The sequence below is a fragment of the Notolepis coatsorum genome (assembly GCF_963971535.1).
Source record: "Notolepis coatsorum genome assembly, chromosome: 20".
In the NCBI taxonomy this organism is placed as follows: Eukaryota; Metazoa; Chordata; class Actinopteri; order Aulopiformes; family Paralepididae; genus Notolepis; species Notolepis coatsorum.
This window is the reverse complement of record NC_140184.1, coordinates 24911446-24933833: the sequence shown is the minus strand read 5'-3', so window position 1 is coordinate 24933833 and position 22388 is coordinate 24911446. Positions and strand designations below refer to the sequence as shown.

The window sequence follows — 22388 nt, the reverse complement described above, 5'->3', positions numbered from 1 at the left end:
ACCGCTGATCATTCTTCAAACCGTTACATTTACATCAGGGTCCCCCATTTTCAATTCATCATAACATTTGACATACAGATAAACAGTACTGTTACATCCAGACATTTATGACGTACAAGATATACAGTACTGTTTAAGAGACAGAGTTTCTAAAAGAGAGTATATACAGTTAATTTACTTATGACCATTATAGTCAAAGTATTTTCCTATGAACTGAAACTCATAAGCCCACATAAGGCTAGCATCATTCTGTTACAGGTTATTGGCCAACATTAGCCAGCTATCTAGCCAGCTACTGCACCACGAACAGCCAGCCAGCTGGCCACCCCCAATCCAACCAACCTCAGTCTCAGCCAAATCACATCGATTTGTACAGTTAGTTAGCTAGCCATTCCATTGTGAATTAAAAGCCAGTCAGCCAGTATTAGCTAGCTAGTAGCTAGCGTTAGCCAACTGAGAACGATAGCTAGCTAACCAACAGCTGCAAGCCTGCAAACAACAAACGCTGTTGATATAATGAGCTATCCGTAGATAGCCAGCTAGATAACATTAGACAACGCCTCATGTATTAAACTAAAGTCAATCGTTTAATGGGCCATTTTGTTGAATGATTCAGTGATGTTGAAAGAAGAGCTGTCGAGGCTCTGCACTTGGAGCGAGTGAGACCCTGAGGATGTGTGTTGACAAGAGAGGTCCGTGAGGGGAGGGGGAGTGGCAATGCCCCAGCAGCGTGTGTGCGTGTGTCAACAAGGAGAGAAGCTGCAGGAGAGAAAACTGCAAGATCTACTTGAAATCAGCCGGCGATCTACCTGTCGATTGCGGTCGACTGGTTGGGCACCACTGCTTTAGATCGACACACAGCCCAAGACAGTTTCAAAGGATGTGCAATACCGGCGGCAGGCGGCGGTATTGGACGTTTACGATCTCAGACTCATTCCCAATTATAACGCAGGCTCCCTCGATGGATTATGAATGGGAATATCAAATAAAAGAAATAACGATAGAAAACCCGACTTTTCTCGGGTTTGGCGCTCAAGCGTCGGCGAGTTAACCCGACTTTATTCGTGAGTGGCGTCCAATGAGTTAATCATAAAGGTAGCAAAATAATAATAACTTTATTTGTATAGCACTTTTCATACAGAGGTTGCAGTTCAAAGTGCTTCACAACAGTAAAAAAATACAGGCATAAGCAAGCATAATTTCTTTTTAATTTAAATACAAAGAGATAGAGAGGTAGCCAGGTAAGGCAAATCACAGTTCTTCAGTAATACAAATAATAAAATAGATTAGATACAGTAAAAAAAGTGCGGTTTGATTCAGTTTAAAATAGGCTAAAAATAATAAAATGGAATAGAACGGAAATAACATTTATGTTTTCGTTCACTGAGGAATAGGGGTGTAAAGGTATCCGTATCGAACCGAACCGTTTCAGTGTGTACCATACCGAACGGCTGTGTAGTGTACCGAACGAATATGGTATGTTAACCACTAACGACCACTGTTTTTTTCACAATCTAATAGAATTATTATTTAAAAAAAAGTTGATTATTAATTTCAATATAGAATATTCGTTGACAGCCCTACAAGTACAATTATTTGCTGCACACTACATCACCCCTGAGTGGAACATGTAAAGCCAAACTTTCCCCCACTGTACCGAAAACGTTAGGTTATGACTATAACCAAGTTCTGTTAGTATAGCGACGCTCGGCATCACTCTCTGCACTGTCCTCGCACACGTGCACACGCACTGAATAAAGACCACAATGTACCTTTAATCCCAATATTCGTCTGACCACACCCCTATCAGCTTACCCATATAAGCAGGGGTGGGGCCACCCACTCGCCTCCTTCCCAAGCTTTCACCACAAGGCGAGATCAAGGGCTGCAGCGGCGTCGGATGCCGAGCGTCGCTATACTAACAGAACTTGGTTATAGTCATAACCTAACGTTCTGTTTCGTATTAGCTCTCGCTCGGCATCAATCTCTGCACAAGGGAGGCCGAGCGAGAGCCATCGGCCGACAAATACACCCCGCTGAAAGCCCCCCACAACCATCAGAACAGGGAGGGCCGAGCCCCCCCGACCCACCCTAATGGAGGGCACCCCCCCTATTGGGGGCTTCACGGGAGGGCGACGGACCCGACCGTGCGAAGAGGCACTCAAGCAACTCAGCGCACAGGGTGAGCAGACCGTGGCTTGACCCCACGACTACACACACGCACAACCCGCATGCCACCCGGGAACGAACGGAGGAAACAACCTCGTTACTGCCCCCAGAATCACGGGGTCAAGGGCAAACCCAACCCCGTGGCAAGGCCGTAGCAGCGGAGCGCGAAGGAAGACCCAGACCCACCAAAGGGACTGGACCCCCTGGAACGGGGGCCCGGAGAAGTCCATGATGCCAGCATCAAGACCCCACCAGGTGGGCACTTAGTGACCCCGCCCCCCACATCGCCAGCGTATTCGGACAAAGGCCCCTCAGCCGAGCGGGCCCTGTCCCCCCAATAGTACACTGCCTGGCACACTGACCCTGCAGAACAGGCAGTCAGCATGGCCGTAAGCACACAAAAAAGGTTAACCAACGGAAGCAGGCAGCGCACCGGGGAAAAACCAGGCAACAGGCTATTAACCCTAGCCTGGAGACTGCGGACGAGACAGGCGCCAGAGGGGACAGCTGAACACAGCCGCCCCGGCGGAAGGAGCGTAAGCTGGCGGTGTTGCATGACCAAGCCTCCATTTAAAAACCCCCACCCAGAGGGGTTGAGGCAGAGAAGGCTGACACGATTGGCAGACGTCATGAACGTGCAGGGGCACCCTCAAACGGTGAACCCGGGAGTTGACACTGCTCCAACACACCAGGGAATCAACCACCTTGGTGTTACCCAATGCGGTGGTTGTTCCTACAACCCCTCAATAAAAAACTCAAACACACCTGCGGGTATACACCGGCTATACCGCAGTACAAGTGTTTCAGTTTTTCAAAAAAGGGTTAACCCAGGCCTACGGGTCGACAAAACATTACTTCGGACCGGGCCCGGCGATACGGGAAGCACAGGGTCACCAGAGGAGGTCAAAGACCACCCTAACAGGCCCCTCTTCGCCATGCGTGAGAGAGGAGCGAAAAAGAATGGAGAACCAGCCCCTAAGCACACCGTACTTGGTATTCCCAGGCAGTCTCCCAACCAAGTACTAACCAGGACCAACCTGTGTAGCGGCCGAGATCCGACGAGATCGAGCGTGTACAGGTTGGCATGGCCGTAAGCCATTACGACAGTGCTGAGTAAAAACGTACCCAACCAGGGTCTCCATAGCGTTTAACCCTGTGACACCCGGACCGACCTGGCATTTTTCCCCCTGAAAAAAGCCCAAGTCCCTCAGGGTACCAGAACAGCAGATCTGCATCCCCGGCGGACAACGGGTTCAACTGATCCGGACCAGCGTGACCAGAACCAGTCCCGTGCCCTAACCACGCCGACATGCCTACTCCAGGAGAAAGGGCAGATATGCGTGTTGATCTTAACATGAAAAGAAGGCGCCACCCAGACGTTCGGGCGAACCGCGCCCGGTGGCCCAACCCCAGGGCGTGAGACCCCTCTACATATGTTCAGATCCATTCCGTCATCATCCCCCAGACATGAACGAGAATCCGTCGATAACCAACCCAGGTCGTGGGATGTGGTCGTCGGAAGAGGAAAAACCTCCATCCCAGTTGCTTTATAAAAACGCCGTTTTAACCTCAAGCAACCAAGGCGTGCCAGTCAGTCGCCTGTTTACAGCGAGCTAGCACTATGCGTGCGTCGGGACACACCCACATCAATGAACAGGCTATTTAGACCTGTCATTGAATCCCCAAGGCGCCCAGGGGAACGACAAGAGGGGTGTGACACTTCCTAACTCCAACTCTTTTTTAATAGAAAAGAAGGAAGCACCAACAGTATGTATCCCAGTCTACACAGCCGGGGGTAAACATTTTTCACATTTTTACATCCCACCACCCTCCCATAGGAAGGAGACTGGAATCCCCAGAGAGACTTCCCACGCGAGCTGTACAGATTGAAAAGAATATATTGCACCTTGAGCCATGTAAAAAATTGGTTTTAGGGCTCTCCGGGGAAGAGGCACTGAACCCATACACACTCGATAATTGAATTGAATCGAATACATACACAATAGAATAGGACACCTTCTAGAGGGTCCACTCACTTTGACAATCTGAGGAGGAGGCTCTGTACTCTGGAGGCTCCCTCACATGGAAGGAGGAGTCCGAACTCACAGAAGGCCCGAATAGGCGCTTGGTGAGGAGGAGCCCTGACCACCCCCCCGAAACAGATCCATCACATGGACCTGAACAGCACACGGAAGTCCTACCAACAGAGACGTGCACCAGGACGCGCCGTGGTACCAGGAAACTCCCCCCCCCCCCCCCCCCCCCTCACCCCGTAACGTGCCGAACCGCAACGTGACAGGAACCTTGAAGGACAGGGGGTGTACCCCTGACCAACAGAAAAAAGGGGGAGAGGAAAGGTTACCAGTTCACCCCTTTACGACCCCACACCCATGATACGATGTAATGACAAAAAGAGAATATGACAGTCATAGTCGGCTCTATGAAGCGTTTGACAGCTTCACACAGCGCATGAGCTAACCTGCTATCTGATTTTTACTAAGGAAAAAACACAGAATAGAGAGGGCTCTCTAAGAGCCCCGGTCCAACTCACACATGTGCTTCTGTGGCCAGTCCAACCCAGTTGTAGGTCACATGACACACACAACCCATCATCACCTACAAAAAATGGCAAAAACACTCTACAGAGGAACGCCGTTTTTCATAATGAGAGAATACATAATTCTCGATTTAGTATCGGCCACAGGCCTTGCTAAGCACACACGAAAGCGACCAAACAATCTTTTCTTTTAGGAAAATAAAGTCTCTCCAGCAGTCTTAGCACAACCTCAGCAATCAAGCTAAGGGTTACATCGCATCCCTACCACACAAGGACACAATGTAGTGCAACAACATGTCTGATAGGAGGATGAAAAAGTCCCCAGGGAACCGGGGGGAAACGCAATCCTCCTACTTTACCCTTAATACGGCCAGTTAAAACAGGAAAACCTGTTAATATGTGAACACACTGTTCATTGTCATCACAGGCTGAGAAAAGAAAATTATTTACTCATTTGTCACTAAGCATAGCTTCATAGGTTAGTTACCCCTTAGTTGTGAGTACACGGTACATATAAACACACATGATGTTTCTCACACAACAACCAGATCATTTTCACATCTGTAACAACAACCCGATTTGCACGGAGAAGCTAATTACCAGTGACAAGACAGTTCACACAAAACTTGCGTCGTATCCTAAATGTAGTGCAGCAACACACGTTTTTGGAAAACAGCGTTATATACAAAACATGTAGAAGGTAAAGCCAGAAGACTCGTATAAGGTCTGGCCAAACCTTTGTCCTACCCGGAGCGTAGATCAGCGAAGTGCAGTCTCAAGGCCCCGTAGAAAACACAGCAGTCCTGTGTTGTTCGAACTGGGCAGCGTCGCCGCACCAACCCGTTGTTACGGTCCCCTTTGTTGACGCAGGCTTTGCCGTCCTGGCCCAGGGCAGGTTCGACGAACATCCTCTGTCAAAGATGACGTCGTAGTCAAGAGTGTAAAACATGTTATAATCAAAGCACGTTCAACAGAGTAGCATTAAGCTAACGGCCGCTCCAACCGTCGGTCGCTACTGCCCCTGCCCGCGAGACGCCGAGCGAACGGCGCACGCGACCAGAGGGGAGCTCGCGGCGGCGCGCGAGGAGCCGGAGCTACCCCGCGCTGGGCCTTGGCCGATAGCAGCAAGCTAACGTTTCCTAGTGATCACAGCAAGCTAGCGCCGCAGCTAACAGCTGACTGGCTAACAGTAGGCCCAACATATGTAGGCCATGCAGTGATCACAGTAGGCTAACGCCGCAGCTAACAGCTGACTGGCTAACCGTAAGCTAAGCAGCTATCACCTGAACTTGTACACAATGATATAACACTCACCCAGACAGGCCGCCGTTCTGAAACCCTCCTCACTTTTTAAGAGAAAAGAGAAACAAGATGTCAACACAGCTTTACAACGGTGATTTTACCAACACCCGACAGAGCCAGCACAACACCCAAACTGGCCTGTGTAGCTGACTTGAACATAGATCTTCCGCTATCGAACATCTATGCCCATATCTCCTCGTGAAGGAATACTCTCATTTGGATATGAAAGAAGGGGCTACACGGTGACAGAAGAGATATCCACTCGTCCAGAAAACACAGGGATCACCAGTGTTAATGGTCGCGGCCCACTAGTTAAAACTATAATGGGCTTCAGACCAAGGTCTTCTGTCGCCTAAGAGGCTGAACAAAGGACCCTAGCCTGGGGCCGGTTTTCATAAACATTGTCAATTAGCCCCCATAACACTAACAGACAAGTGGAGCCTGCCAGCAAAACATAACTCACCAAAACCAGGAACCCACCGCTTCTCACAACAGCGGCGCGTCCTACAGCCCAGCTGTGCCTTTACCGCAACCAGCACACAGCAAGGACTGCAGTTGGAAAAGCATGTAGCGGTGCGAACTCCCAATACGAAAACCGGTGGAGGATTTTTAGAATGATCATCATCTCCCAGACACTCCAGTACGAAGACAATATCGCCGTATGTTCTCGAAAATAGTGAGAGAAAATAAAGATATGATGTCAACGTATCCTTGTTTTCCAACTCTTCTCCTACTTCAAGTGTGGGGATCTACCGAGGCACTTCTTCCTTGTGGTGAAAGCGAGAAGGAGGCGAGTGGGTGGCCCCACCCCTGCTTATATGGGTAAGCTGATAGGGGTGTGGTCAGACGAATATTGGGATTAAAGGTACATTGTGGTCTTTATTCAGTGCGTGTGCACGTGTGCGAGGACAGTGCAGAGAGTGATGCCGAGCGAGAGCTAATACGAAACAGAACCCATACCGAACCGTGACTTCAAAACCGAGGTACGTACCGTACTGTGGTTTTTGTGTACCGTTATACCCCTACTGAGGAACTACACAATGGCCGTGATGTGTATTAGGCGACAGCGCTGAACGACAGGCATTCTACTGGTAAGTGTAGTTATTTAACAACAAATTAAACAATCTTATAACTAGGGATGTCCCGATCACGTTTTTTTGCTCCCGATCCGATCCCGATCATGTGATTTTGAGTATCTACCGATACCGATCTTTCCCGATCCGATCAAAAAAAATAAAAGAAATAAAATATTATTTTATTTATTTTTAATTTTTTTATTCAACAAACATGACCATGTTCACGTCTTAAACTCATACTGAGGTTTTAAATTGCATATCATTCATTTATTTATTGTCACACAGAGCAGAAGAATTTTGCCAAAACAAACCAATAGTATCCAGCTGCAGAATGGCAGACCAGCCACACTCTCAGACCCAAACGCATTTCCTTTGATTTAATTATACATCAAATGATTTATGTCAAGGATTGCAATGCCTCGCTTGAATGAAGTTAACTTTTCACCTTGATAACATCAACATTCAGGGTGAATGTAATGTGAGAAATTGGGATACAAAAAAAAATTATTTGGGTCTGAGAGTGTGCCTGGTCTGCCATTCTGCAGCTGGATACTATTGGTTTGTTTTGGCAAAATTCTTCTGCTCTGTGTGACAATAAATAAATGAATGATTATATGCAATTTTAAAACCAAAACTAAGGCCTCAGTATGACGTGAACATGGTCATGTTTGTTGAATACATTTTTTTTTTCTTTTCTTTTTTTGAGATCCCGATCTTCGCAAAATCACGTGATCGGCCCCGATCATGTGATCGGATCGGGACATCCCTACTTATAACTAACTTTATTTTAACCAAACATGCATAAACAATAATGTTAGTGATGGAAGGGAACTCATTTTGTGCAAAAATGGAAAGCTTGCCAATGTTCATGAGGCAGAATTATTACAATAGCCCATAATACATTTTCCCAATGATAAATCCCTATACCGGTGGACCGCGCGGGAAACTAAAGTGACATCAGACTACACCTCCCTATACTAGTGTGTCATCATTTGGTTACTATTGTATATGAGAATTCCATGTGTGCTTCAGCTCGGGACGGAGGCTGTGCAGTGATGTCCACAGCTAAACCCCTGGGCAGGTGGGAGGTGAAGAACTGCACCCTGTTTAAAGCCGGCACCATTTGTAAAAGGGACATCGGTGAACCACCGACCCCGGAGCCGGAGCCCAGCGACACCATACCTTGTCCTGATGGGTGGATATCCAGACCTGGCATCAAATACTGTTACAAGGTGTGTGTATTAAGACGTGGTCCTCTCCACCTAGAAGCTGCTTTATCTCGATTATTTAATGTATTTGATAATCTACGTTGTTCATACCTTGAGCCTGCATTAACAGGGCCTGGGTTTGTTGCTGGAACTCTTGTTACATTTCCTTTCTTAGATTAGCTCGGATGATGCTCCAGTGTTGTAGCTTAGCATCGCTAGTTTTTGGCATCCGCATCAGTTTTGTTTGGCATATGTTGGTTTGTTAAGGTCTGTGTCTGATCATTGCGTTTTGGGTGATGTATCTTGTGTAGAGGAGGGTGGATCTGAGATTTCAGGATCTACCGTTGAGCGTTCCTGCGTCGTGGGCCTATGTGAGGTGCCTTGATAACCCCAACGACAAATCCACGCTCTGCACTGCACACACATAATACCTTTTTAGATGTGAAGGTGTCATGGTTAGCCCCTCTGCCTCTTGTCGCGGCTCACAGGCTCACTTTGTGTAAGACCAGTTTAACCACATAACGTGCACCAGGACGTATACATGCTCACGAGTGCGCGCAAGTCACGGCACTTTGCAAGCGTCTAGTGGCTCGGGGCTGCATTTTTCACCGACCATATAATATACCGTGCGAAAGATAGATTTGTTGCCATTCGAACGCCACTTCACTCGACCGAAATCGTGCCTCGGTTCTCGAGTTACACGACGATATGTCAGATGAGCGTTTTTTTTACGCGCCGCACGTCTGATGACCACCCCGGACTCCAGACGCTCCAGAACTGCCAAACATCCGCTGATGGCAAAAACGATGGGTCAGCATTGTAGCCAACGAGTGTACGTTTCCAACGATACCCCACGTGCGGCGGTGCGAATAAGGGAACTAGGTGAAAGTTGACGAGCGAAAACCAGAAGTGATTAAGACTTCAGAACACACAGCGGTGGATGAGGAAATGGATTTTGGAAAGCTTTTGTTTTGTCGTCCGTTTTATTCTGATGTCTCTCAAAGACTCATTTCTGAATGGATTTTTATAAAATTTGGACCTGTACTACATAAGACTTCAGGCTATGGAACCGCAGTATTTTCCAGCTTATACCTCTATGCTGGAATATTGGAATATGGAATCTTGCAACCACTACAGAAAAATGTGAGTACTCAAGTTCAACTCAAGTTCAGACCTCTGTTACTCTATTTCATTAGCACTAAACGTGATTTTCCTTTTTCGCATTAGTAACTTCAGAATGTTATCTTTCAAAATGGCCTTTTTTCTTAACACTTTCAGCGCCAGAGGTTGCTGTGGGCCATGTGGTAAGAATGCCAGCGCTTAAAGAATAGGGATACATGGCAGTGTTTGCAGGGCTAAAACTATATTAAATATCATAGCTATGGATATAAAACTATTGCCCATTTGACATCGAGTATCTATCGTTCAATTTGTGAAAAAGAAATAATTTTTTCATCCATACATTCCCGTTTTATACCGTGGTGAATATGAATATATTTTAGTAATATTTTAGAGTAATTCTGTCTAATCCCAGGAAACGCCGCTATGCAGCGTTTAGTGCATTTCACTAGAAGCAGTGACGTTCCTCGCCTGTATCAACAATCAATCTGAAATCAACGCTATATTATCGGTATTATGTTTCATCATGTATGCATGTTGTTTTTCTATGCTTCGATCGTCACCAACGGAATACGTTACACACACATTACACACATACGTTCGGATCGCGGGGAAGGGATTCTTCTATCAACGCAAGATTGATATCATATACTGTAGCCCTTACCTTGACTAGGATGTACTGCAAAAAGAAGATTCCAATTTTCTGATCGCCATTCCAAGTATTGATGTCGATCGTGTTGCCAACATAATCCACCAAAGAACATGAACCGGGAGTGCTTGATTATCCTCAATCCATGTGTTATAACCGCTCGCCATGCCCGACTAGGAAAACCCGAACCAGACTTTTTAGATCGACGTACAGCCCAAGCCAGAGAGTTTCGAAGGATGTGCAATACCGGCCACAAGGTGGCAGGCGGCGGTATTGGATGTTTGCGATCTCGGACTCATTCCCAATGATAACACAGGCTCCCTCGATGGATTATGAATGGGAATATTGAATAAAAGAAATAACGATAGAAAACCCGACTTTTCTCGGGTTTGGCGCCCAACGCATGGCGAGTTAACCTGGGATATCTCGGGTCTGGCCCCGAATGTGTTAACCTCTTAACTCACATTTTTATGTAGTGGTTGCAATATAAAAAAATATATTAAAAAAAAAAATAGGTATAAGCTGGAAAACACCGCAGATCCATAGCCTGAAGTCTTATGTAGTACAGGTCCACATTTTCTAAAAATCCGTTGAGAAATGGATCTTTGAGAGAGGTTCAGGTAAACGTGCGAGAAAAAAAAAATCCATTTCCTCATCCACGGCCGTTCATTCTGAAGTGTGATTCCTTCTCGTTTTTGCTCGTCAACTTTCACCTACTTCCTGTATTTGCACCCCCCCCACATGGGGTATCGTTGGAAAGCTACTCTCATTGGCTACAACACTGACCAATAATTCTCACCATCAGCGGATGATTGGCAATTCTGGAGCATCGGGAGTCCGGGGTGGTCATCTGATGCGCGGCACGTAAAAAGACGCTCGCCTGTCATGTAACTAGAGAACCGAGGCACGGATTTGGTCGAATGAGGTGGCGTTCGAACGGCAACAAGTGGATCTTTCAAACGGTAATTTATATGTTGGGTGAAAAATGCAGCCCTGAGCCGCTAGACGCTCGCAAAGTGCTGTGACTTTCGTGCAAGGGCAAAGCGGCACGTATACATGCCGGTGCATGTTAAGAGGTTAATGTATCCCAGAACGCTTTTCATCCAAGTTTAAGTTGTATCTTTATTAATCCCCTCGAGGAAATTCGTTCTCTGCATCTGACCAATCTAAACTATTTGGAAGCAGTGGGGCACCAACTCCAGTTGTAGTGCCAGTGTCTTGCTCAAGGGCAATGGCAGGAAACCTATGACACTTGTGTGTTGTTTATTACATCTAAACTACTGTAGGTCCCTAAACATGTACAGTACACGCCTTGCAGGTTCTGGTTCTGTATATGTACCAACAGTCTCATTAAAAGGTGTTCTAGCTGTGGTATCTCACAAACTAGCCCTTCTACTGTGGCTAATTTAATATCATAATTTGACAGCATTTCCCCTTTTTTTATTAGGAAATTTTTTTTTTTGGTGTGAAAATAACATTTTACATTCGAATCAAGATGTCAGCCCCCAGTAAACGGACAGACTCAACATTTTTAGCAGTTGGACCATTTCAACAACTTCGGGTTAGGCGTCTGACAACTCAGTGGCTCGGATTTTATGATTGGACTAATATAAAAATGCTTCGGAGTTAGTAAAATAAATGCTCAGGAAAGTTAATCCGAGTCTATGTTGATTTGCCCGGGCGTGATATGAAGCAAGCAGAACGTAGCGGTAGCACACGTCTGTGACGCAAGGAATCATAACATCATATCCTGCATATTGGTAAATATCAACATTCCTGAATATTGGTGCGTCAGGGCGACCACAACGCTGTTGTACTCCAGGCTGAATGTGGTTTCTGGGCTGTGGCAGGTGTTCCACGAGGAGAGGCTGAGCAGGAAACGCTCATGGGAGGAAGCAGAGCGCTTCTGTCAGGCTCTCGGGGCCAACCTGCCGAGCTTCATGCAGCATGAAGAGATGAGGGCCATGCACTACGTCATGAGAGATACTATCAGGTACACACACACGCATACACACATACATACATACATTCATATACACACACACACATGCATACATACCGGTACATACATACATACATACATACATACATACATACATACATACATACTGTACATACATACTTTCACTGTATGCCCTTGTATGTATGTGACAAATAATCCTCTTGAAACATACATACTGTTATGTACCATGAGCTTGGTCACTCCTGTGTCACTGGGCATACAGGTGAGGGCTGCTAATTAGCTAATTGCTGCTGATTGGAAACATGCCTGGCAGCTTAAAGCCAGTGTCTCAGTCACACATGCAAGCGGACGGTGGCTAGAGGAGTGTGTGAAAACTGAGACTTGTCACGTTCTCCCATTCTTTGTTCTTTAGTTTGTACCAGTAATTCATTGTTAGTGTAGTCTTTTGGGTTAAACACGGGTTTTGGTGTCGGTTTGCACATAGGTTGCGTCCCTTTGAGCCAGGGTCGTAACAGTTGGGCGCTCGTCCGGGAGTGAATTTGGAAACAAATACCCCTAGAATTAGTTTGGTGTTTTTTTTTTTTTGCATGGTGTGTCGTGGTGCTATAGTGTGGGTGGTGTTCGTTACATGTTGTGTAACGTGGGGGCTTGAGCCGATCATCAAACAGGTGAGTATGCCCTTATTTGTTTGTAATTTGATGTGACTACTTATTGCTGTTAAAATATATAGTTTAGTGGGCACCACATGTAGGTAGGGACATTCTTTTCTGGTTGTTTGTTAGCTTCCTGTGCACCACATACTCCTGGGGCAGTCAGAGAAGTGATTAGCACCATCTACTTGTCTTGTACCATTCCATATACGTGAAGGGTGGATGGTCAATATGATCTTTGGCTGGTAGCAGGTGTGGTTGAAGAGGGTTAGGTCTACAGGGCATTAGTTTAAGGGTAGGTAGGATAGGGGGCCAGAAAACACAGGTAGTGTGGTAGGGCTTGATGTCGTTTTTTTTTTAGGGTAGACATGTGGTGGGCCGTTTTGACTGCAGTTTAGATGTAGAAGCTCTAAGAAATCATATCGGGTGCACCTGTTTGAATTTGTTTGTTGTATTTATTTATTTTTTAGTGTTTGGATAGCCTACCTGTTAGCACCTGACCTCCTGCGCGTATGTCACAGCTAGTTATTCAGGGTGTTTTTTTTTTTTTTGCAAATTAGAAAGGTGCGCTCAGTAGAGCACACATTTCCACTGCGTCTCCTTGTAGTTATTGGTATTGGCATTAGCATGCTAACGCTGAAAAGGGGTGCTTCAGCGGTCTTCGGTGGTTCTTTAGTGTTTCTTCAGTGGTTCTTTGGTGGTTCTCAGGTAAATTGTGTGTATGCTAGGGTGCTTTGGTGACTCTAAAGTGAGCAGGTTGTGGCGCTGGTGCAGTAAAGATGGCTTCCATTAAGGATTTTGTTGATCGCCCTTCGCATGACATGTTGGAGAGGTTTTCCAAAGAACAGCTTCTGGAGCTTGCTGTGCACTACAAGGTAGAGCTTACTGCCAGTGAGAAACGTTTGAAACCAACTGCCTTGAGTGCTTTGAGGGTTTTGCTCGTTAGGGAGCAGGTGCTTGCGGCGAGGGTGGAGGAGCCTACTTTGTCTGACGCGTCTCAGCTACTATCTGGTGCGGAGGGTGAGTGGAGGCTTAGAGAGTTGGAGTTTAAGGAAAGACAGCTGCTACAAGAGCGTGAGGAGAGGAGAGAGGAGCGTGAGCGTGAGCTTAAGGAGCGGAGAGAGGAGCGTGAGCATGAGCGTGAGCTTAAGGAGAGAGAGAGGAGAGAGGAGCGTGAGCTTAAGGAGAGGAAAGAGGAGCGTGAGCATGAGCGTGAGCTTAAGGAGAGAGAGAGGAAAGAGGAGCGTGAGCTTAAGGAGAAACGCATGTTGCTGGAGCACGAGCGTGCGCAGAAGGAGCTTGAATTTAAGCATGCTGCCTTGCAGGCGGGGGCTCTGCATTCAGGGTCGCGTTCCGGTTTTGATATAGGCAAGAATATTAGGATGGTGCCTCCTTTTGTTGAGAAGGATGTGGAAAGGTATTTTCCCATTTTTGAACGGGTGGCAACCACATTGAAGTGACCTGATACAGCCTGGACACTGCTGCTGCAGTGTGTTCTTGTTTGTAGGGCGCAAGAAGCCTATACTGCTCTGTCCCTTGAACAAAGTGCTGACTATGAGCTTGTTAAAGCTTCCATATTGAGGGCTTATGAGTTAGTCCCCGAGGCCTATCGTCAGCATTTTAGAGGTTATCGCAGGTCGGAGGGACAGTCGTATGTTGAATTTGGAAGAGAGAAGGAGAACCTTTTTGACAGGTGGTGCACCTCTCAGAAAGCAGAGTCAAGAGAGCAGCTTAGACAGTTGATTCTCCTAGAGGAATTTAAAAGATGTGTTCCTGATACCGTTTCCACTCATCTAAACGAGCGTAGGGTAGTGAAGATAGGCGACACTGCTGTCTTCGCTGATGAGTTTGTGTTGACACAAGTCTGTTTTTGTGGAGGACTACCGTGTTGAGTCCAGGGATAGGCGTCCTTTTCAGGGGGGCCGTTTCCCAAAACCTGTGTCTGCTGGTCAGTTAACTTCACCTCCTAGGCGGGGTGGTTCTGCTAGTGCATTCCCAGAAGGGATTATATGTTTCTACTGTAAATAGCCTGGTCATATCGTTGCTGGGTGCCCGGTGCTTGAACAGAAAAATGTCAGAACGGTGGCTCTGGTAGAAACCATATGCAGAACACCTATGCCAACGTTAGAGGGTGATGGGGAAAGTATCAAACGTGTGGACAAAGAGCTCGAGGGTTCCTCAAGATTTATGATGGATGGATTTGTTTCCCTGACTAATGCACTAGAGTCCAAACAGGCTATAACAATTTGGAGAGATACCGGAGCTTTTCAGTCCCTCATTCTGGAGGGGATTTTGCCGTTTTCAGAAAAGTCTTCTTTGCATTCCGGTGTCGTTGTTCGTGGCTTTGTTGGCTACTCCAGTTGTAACTCCCATTCCTGTGGTTTCTGAGGTCCCTAATGAGCTGGCACAGAAACATCCAGGAGTGTTCCCTGTGTGTGCTGTGACACGGGCAATATCAAAGGACAAAAGTGATGATGTTGATACTTCGACTTGTGACATTACACTTAGTGACACATTCTTTGTTGAATTGAAAAGTGTACCTGTTGAGAATTTTGGAAAACACACTGTGGATGTACCTCTGCATAATGATTCTCTTGATTGTGCCTTTGTGTCAGGCCCGGTGGTGAAACCAGAGTTGACATGCGTGCCGGATAGGCATGTGGCAGGAGATGATCTGGCAGCGCAGTGTCTCAAAGTCTTCCCAGCCTGTACGGTGGCTGAGGCCACGAACTAATTGGAGGATGAGTGTGGGAAGGATGCTATGAGAGATGCTGTTGATTCATGTGACACCGTTCTAGTTGAAGAGGCTACAAGGCCTGGCTTAGGCTGCCAGCCTTCCCACAGTAGCTCTATTGTCCCTGATGTTTCACTTGTGGGCAGGGATGGTCCCAGTATGTCAGTTGATGATTCTGACATTGATTCACGTGTCCACACTGACTCTCTGCCATGCACTAGGTGTGCTAGTCAACCTAGTTACCTGTGTCCTGTGGAGCAGGAGCCGCCTTCGCGACCTGGTCTGATGAGTGGCAACCATTTTGATCAGGACAATGTTATTTTGTGTGACGCCATTTTAGATGGTGTTCCAGACGCTTTTGTGACTGATGTATTGCCATGTTCCAGGGACGGTGGGGCTGTACCTGAGGTGGTGCATCCTACTCTGGATGTTCACGGTTTGCAGTATCCTGAACTGCCAGTGCCAGGTGGGATGGATATGGGCGCTGTGGTGGCATCAGAGATCTATGGTTTTTGTTTTTCTGTGTTCTGTCCTGTTGAGCACAGTGAGCTTAGCTCTCAAATTGATTTTGGTTTGCAGTCTATTTTTGACAGGTCGGTATCGGTGGAGGGGCCTATTGAAATGGAAATGAAATATGATAAGGTCTTGGTTTGTCGATGGGGTCCTAAGTCTTACGCCTCAGTGGAGGAGGCGCCTGCCCCACTCCAGCCATATACCGCAGTGGCGGAACCTTTTGTGAGGTCTAGCTTGCCCGAGAGTCGGGACAGGGTTGTTTTTTGTTTTACACAGCATTGGCGAATGTTCCACAGTGGGGAGCATGCGACACGGTTGGTGGTCGTGTTCGACAGGGGCCGGCCCGTTATCGCTGTTGTGGTAGTGGCCCTGGCAACTAATGGGTCACAATATTTTTTGTTTATGGGTTTGATGTGTAGTGGTTGCCTCTTGGACAACCATTTTGGTGGGGGAGGTGTTATGTACCATGAGCTTGGTCACTCCTGTGTCACTGGGCATGCAGGTGAGGGCTGCTAATTAGCTAATTGCTGCTGATTGGAAACATGCCTGGCAGCTTAAAGCCAGTGTCTCAGTCACACATGCAAGCGGACGGTGGCTAGAGGAGTGTGTGAAAACCGAGACTTGTCACGTTCTCCCATTCTTTGTTCTTTAGTTTGTACCAGTAATTCATTGTTAGTGTTAGGGATGCCCCGATCGATCGGCCACCGATCGTTATCGGCCGATAATCAGTATAAATATGCGATCGGTGATGGGTGATAATGCTTTATTTTCGCCGATCGTCAAAACCGACGGGTGGTGCGGCGTCTGCTCATCCCTCCAGCCCCTCCCGCACGCATGTAAACACGGGTCTAGTAGTCTAGTGGGACGGGACACGGGAGGACGGCGTCTCCCTGAGCTAACGTTAGCTTAGCTACCGTTACAAAATGACCCAGTCAACTATTCACTTTTAGTTTAATACATGATGAGGCATTGTCTAACCGAACGGTATCTAGCCGGCCTGCTACCGATAGCTCCTGACATCAACAAACGCTCCATCACGTCTAGTAGAGACGTGTATGATACCTGTTAGCTGTTAGCTCACGTTAGCGCAAGTTAGTTCACTGTTCAAAACGAAATGTCCCATTGAACTAAATAATTCACTGAGGCGTTGTATTAACGTTATATATCCGGCTAGCAGTAGCTACAGATAGCTCCTGATATCAATGTCTTATAACACTGATTCGATGCGTATTTGAGCTGAGGGCATGTTGAATGTGATATGACCACAGTAACGTTATACCAATAGGGTCCATCTGCAGCGCAGGAGAATCCTTGCCGTAGCTCGAGGCTACTCGAGTATAGGGTCCAGGTGCAGCTCCGGAGAATCCTGGCCGTAGCTGGAGGCTACTAGAGTACACACAGACAGTGGCGCTTGTTGCGTGGTGGCGATGTCTCGCAGATAATACAAGTACAAGTCTAATTATATAATATATATATTTTATAAAATAAAAAAAATAAAAAAATTATATAAAATTAAATTAAAGATTTTTTAATCAAAAACGATCGGTATCGGATCGGTATCGGCCGATATGGCTCACGACGATCGGTGATCGGTATCGGTGGCAAAAAACGTGATCGGGGCATCCCTAGTTAGTGTAGTCTTTTGGGTTAAACACAGGTTTTGGTGTCTGTTTGAGCCAGGGTCGTAACACATACATACATACATACATACCGTATGTTGTGAAGGGCCAGATTAAACCGAATATATATATTTATTATATATATTTAATTGTATTTGTATATTCTCTAATATTCCCTGATATCCCTTGTATATTCCTTGTACAATATGCATTGAATATCCATTCTAGCCTACTGAACATCCCATAATAGTCTCCATTCTACTATTGGTCGAGACCTTGGTGCCAGGCTGCCATACCCCCCAGACCCAGTTCAAACGTACCGCTCAACATGTACGAACAAGTCCTAGTTCCGCGTAGGAATCTGGCTACCGCACCACTAACGGTACTATTTGTTCATAGTGCGTATATATACTGCGCTACTAAAGTAGGACTTCCTTTTTAGTCCAGTTTCTTACCCTCCAATAGAGTGACAGACGTAAAGCCTCCCCGCGACGCCACGTGTGGGAGTAAGGCCAAGTTCGGCCTACCATCGGTATTGAGACATCGTGTATATTAATATTTGAATAGTCATATTTGGTACTATATCGTCGAGTTAGACGTAGTCTATTAAGCTAATAATAGTCTGTTAATATATAGTGCTTCGTACGGTGAGAATACTATCGTAGTCAGTACCCCATCGTTTCGGGCAGAGAACTGGCTGCTTATCCAGGGTGGCCGACCCCATGTGAGGCTGCACCCGAGGAGCCCCAGAGCCGACGAGCGAGTGGACCTGCATACCGGATTATTCTACCGACGACAGCCCGCCTTCCCAGGCACGGATTCTGCTTTGTATACAGTGATTATTCTATGGATAAAGACCAACACTGCCGTGTGTTGGAAACCCCCCCCCCGGAGAGGACGACAGGTGAGGAGACGCTCTACACGACGAGGTCGCTTCACGTCTCTCCATCGTGGACCGAAGGAAGCCGGCCCACAGAGAGTCCAACTGCTTTCATCTGTGGATCGAGGATCGCTGAGGCACCGAGCCGCACAACCGTGGGCTCTCCCAGGATACCCTCGGCCAGACGGATACAGCCAGACTCTACCCCCCCCCCCCTTCTCCAGTTGTCTTACAAGCGACCGGAATTCCCCCCTAGTGTATCCAGTTCTATAATCATTAAAGTATCATTGCTGTTATTCCTTAACTATTCCAGGTCGTATATGTACCACCTGCGCCTTCAGAGATTGGACATTCTCTATTGATATACCGACGAATACTCTTGCCATAAAAGTGCATACTAATTCCCATTCATAAATGTGATTGATTTGATTAAGTGCTTGCTCTACACACCATCGCTGTGTAGAAATAAAGACCTATTTCTAATTCGTACATTTGTGTTTGATCCGTTTCATCTACGTGACAGTGTTCATCATAATATATTTATGCCGAGTACTGGGTGGCCGAATATTAAGTACAAAGGTAGTGGTAGTAAGTATCATATCTAGTAATACAGTCAGGGAATTGTACCCCTCAGTTACAATTGGTCCTTCGAGCCGGATGGTAATTAGTGTAATATTAATATAGTGTTATTAATATTGAAATGGCCTATGATGAACACTCCACGAAACGATCCTCCTAACCAACGCCCGCAGCGCGAACGACGGCTCCCTCAGTACTTAGAGGCTTACGCTGTCAGTCAACAACCTAGTCTTCTACTAACAGTAAACGCGGTAAAACTAGAAAGTAAAAGTATGTCTAACCCCAACGCCCAGACTACCCCGACCATAGAGGCCCCTACGGGTTCTAATGTAACTGACCAAGTTCACGGTGGGGACCAGTGGGAACCAGACATGACTTCACACCCCGCCAGTACTGAAGAAGTAGTCCCCGATGAGTCCCGGGAGGAATACAACGCTACCGAGAGAGAACTCGGCACGGAAGAAGACTGGGAGAGCACCGTGGAGATAGAGCTCCAAGGCTCCGCAAGGAGTACCCCGAGGGAAGGCTCCCCTATACAACCGCCTTCTCCCAGCGAGGCAGAGAGGACCCTACAGCAGGCCTTCCTCATCAGCCTGAACGCCGCTGCTGAACGCGACCGACTGCAGATCCAGCAGCGGAGCGAAGAAGAGCATATACGTCTAGAAATAAGACTCATTCAGAGGGAAGAGAATGTGGCCCGAGACCGAGCAGACAGCCAGCGAGCAGCTGCTGGTGCTCTACGGGACGCAGAGCGCGACAGACAGCAAGCGCAACTAATAGAACAGCTGATCAGACGGACAACACCCTCTCCCTCCGCCAGAGGCTCCAGGAACTCGTCTAGACACACCTCCAGGGCGGCATCCCCTAGCCGAGTAAACAACCCTGAACTTGACCAACAGACGAGGTCTATACCCCCCACAGACCACCTCCCCCCACCGGTCCAAGCGAGACCTAGCAACCGGGAAGGAGCAGCATATCCTGTGGAGAGGCTAAACCAGAGACTACAAGCACTGGATGACCTAACTGAAGACGAAGAGGAAGAGGAGGAGAACCACGCCCGACGACAGCACAGTACTCTACCGGACCAGGAGGTCCGGTACAGCCCAGGCTATACTCCCGCGGAGCTGCGCTACAGACCCCCGACTCTATACCCGGGTGAGCACGACGCACGACCCGCACCGAGGAACAGCACCTGGACAAGCGGGCCATGGTACACTGCCGGTACCAGCCCATACCAAGGAGCGGGAGGAGACTCGCCTAGGAGGCCTCTCCCCCAACGCTCGCCGATGTATCCACAGTCAGCGTCATACATTGGCACGCCTATGGTACCCGACTTCACCCAAGAGAACCGGGCCCAGTATACAGAACTCCGCATGTGTCTGGAGACCATGTTGGTGGATGTATTGGATGAACGCCATAAATACGCCATCCTACTGAAGCACTTAAAGGTACCCCGCGCACATAATATAGCGCTCGCCTACGCGACTTCCACCACCCCATACACAGCAGCGCTGGTAGCATTGGACCAGAGGTATGGGCGCATATGGGATTACGTGATCCAGGAGATCCGACACATCGACCGCTTACCCCCAGCAATAGACAATCGAGCACTGGACGACCTGTCCATCAGAGTGCAGTCCCTGGTAGGGATGTTGGGAGCGCAGAGAGAGAAGGGGAGGCATGAACTTTACGCCAACTCAAATGTGGAAAGGATCTTGGAGAAGCTGCCGCCCGCTCGACAGGAGCGTTTTAGGCGGCAGAGAGACCACCGAGACCCGAATGGCCCCGAACCGAACCTCCTCGATCTAGCAGACTTCCTGGCGAGAGAAGTCAGCAGCCTACGGCTAGATACATTCGGACGGAGCACCCCTGGCTCCAGAGAAGGAACCAGACGACTAAATGATGGAAGAAGATCGGTGACTGTGATGCACCAATCGGAGTCAGTACCGAGCAGCAGGAGCCACAGTACCCCCTCCAGAACGGAGAAGTGGAAGATAGTGTGCCCCTACTGTGAGAAAGAACACTGGCTAGCGCAATGTGACTCCTTCCCCAAGCTGAACGCGGAGGAAGCAAGTCAATGGATAAAGTCCAACAAGCGCTGTTTTCGCTGTGCGCGCTCACACATGGCAGCCGAATGCCGCTTAAAGAAAAGGTGCACCAAGTGCGATGGAGCCCATCTGGACATACTTCACGACAGTAACAGACGGCGCCCTTCACCCGCACCATCCAGCAGCAAAGCGAGCGTCATGTACATCGATCCCGCCAGCAGCAGTGGAGCCCGAGTACTCCTAAAAGTAGTGCGTGTGACACTAAGCTACCAGAATAAAGTCCTGGACACTTACGCCGTCCTCGATGACGGGTCAGAGAAGACCCTTCTGCTCGCCTCCGCTGCGGCCCAGCTAGGGCTGCGGGGAAGCGAAACCCAAATGACAATTCGGACAATAAGACGAGATTTGAAGACGATAAAGGGCGAGAATGTCTCATTCTCTATCGCAGCAAGCGGCCAGCCTGAGCGACGGTACCAGATTACAGACGCTTTCACCAGCCAAGAAATAGGACTGTCGCGGTACACATACCCCGTCGCCAAGCTGATGGAGAAATATGCACATCTGCGCAAGTTACCGATCCCGCTCATAGACAATGCTATGCCGACCCTGTTGATAGGCTCCGACCATGCAGACCTCATTGTCCCGATAGACCGGGTTCATACCGGACCCCGAGGCTGTCCTGCAGCAGTCGAGACCCGTTTGGGATGGACTCTCCAAGGCCCGCTCGCCAAATCTCTCAACCGAAGTACAGCCACTAGATGTCTCCACTCCCGAGTCACAGAGGGAGAAACCGCACTCCTGCAACACGTAGAGCGGTTATGGACCTTGGAACAAATGCCCTTTAAGAACGGAAAGAAAGACATTCGCTCTAAAGATGACATTTACGCCATGCACCTCCTCGAGACAGGGACCAAGAGAGTCCCGGTCAACGGCGTGTTGAGATACGCCACGCCACTCCTGCGGCGAGAAGGAATGCCTACTTTCCACGCCAAGACAGACGCCACAGAACGGTACCTGCTGAACACGGAGCGGCGCTTAGCCAAGAACCCCGCCCAAGAGAGTGTATACCGCGCTGAGATTGAGAAGCTCATCACAGCGGGACACGTCACAAAGATGGACATTAAAGAGGCTGACCAGACCACTGAATCGTGGTACGTGCCTCACCACAAGGTCCATCACAACGGTAAAGACCGCATAGTATTTAACTGCAGCTACCAGATCGGATCCCAAAATCTGAATAAAGAGTTACTGCCCGGTCCCACACTCGGCCCCTCCCTACTCGGCGTTCTACTCCGCTTCCGCCAGGAAAAGGTGGCCATCAG

At 48.0% G+C, this 22388-nt stretch overlaps 1 protein-coding gene across 1 annotated transcript in view; it reads left to right on the top strand.

The window, feature by feature from the left end:
• The window catches only part of ly75 (lymphocyte antigen 75), a 109124-nt gene that overhangs the window by 30879 nt on the left and 55857 nt on the right, over positions 1-22388 (top strand). Inside the window, exons 12-13 of the mRNA XM_084337079.1 lie at positions 8137-8336; positions 11931-12073. Coding sequence (XP_084193205.1) covers positions 8137-8336; positions 11931-12073 — 343 coding nt within the window. The remainder of the gene's footprint in view (positions 1-8136; positions 8337-11930; positions 12074-22388) is intronic.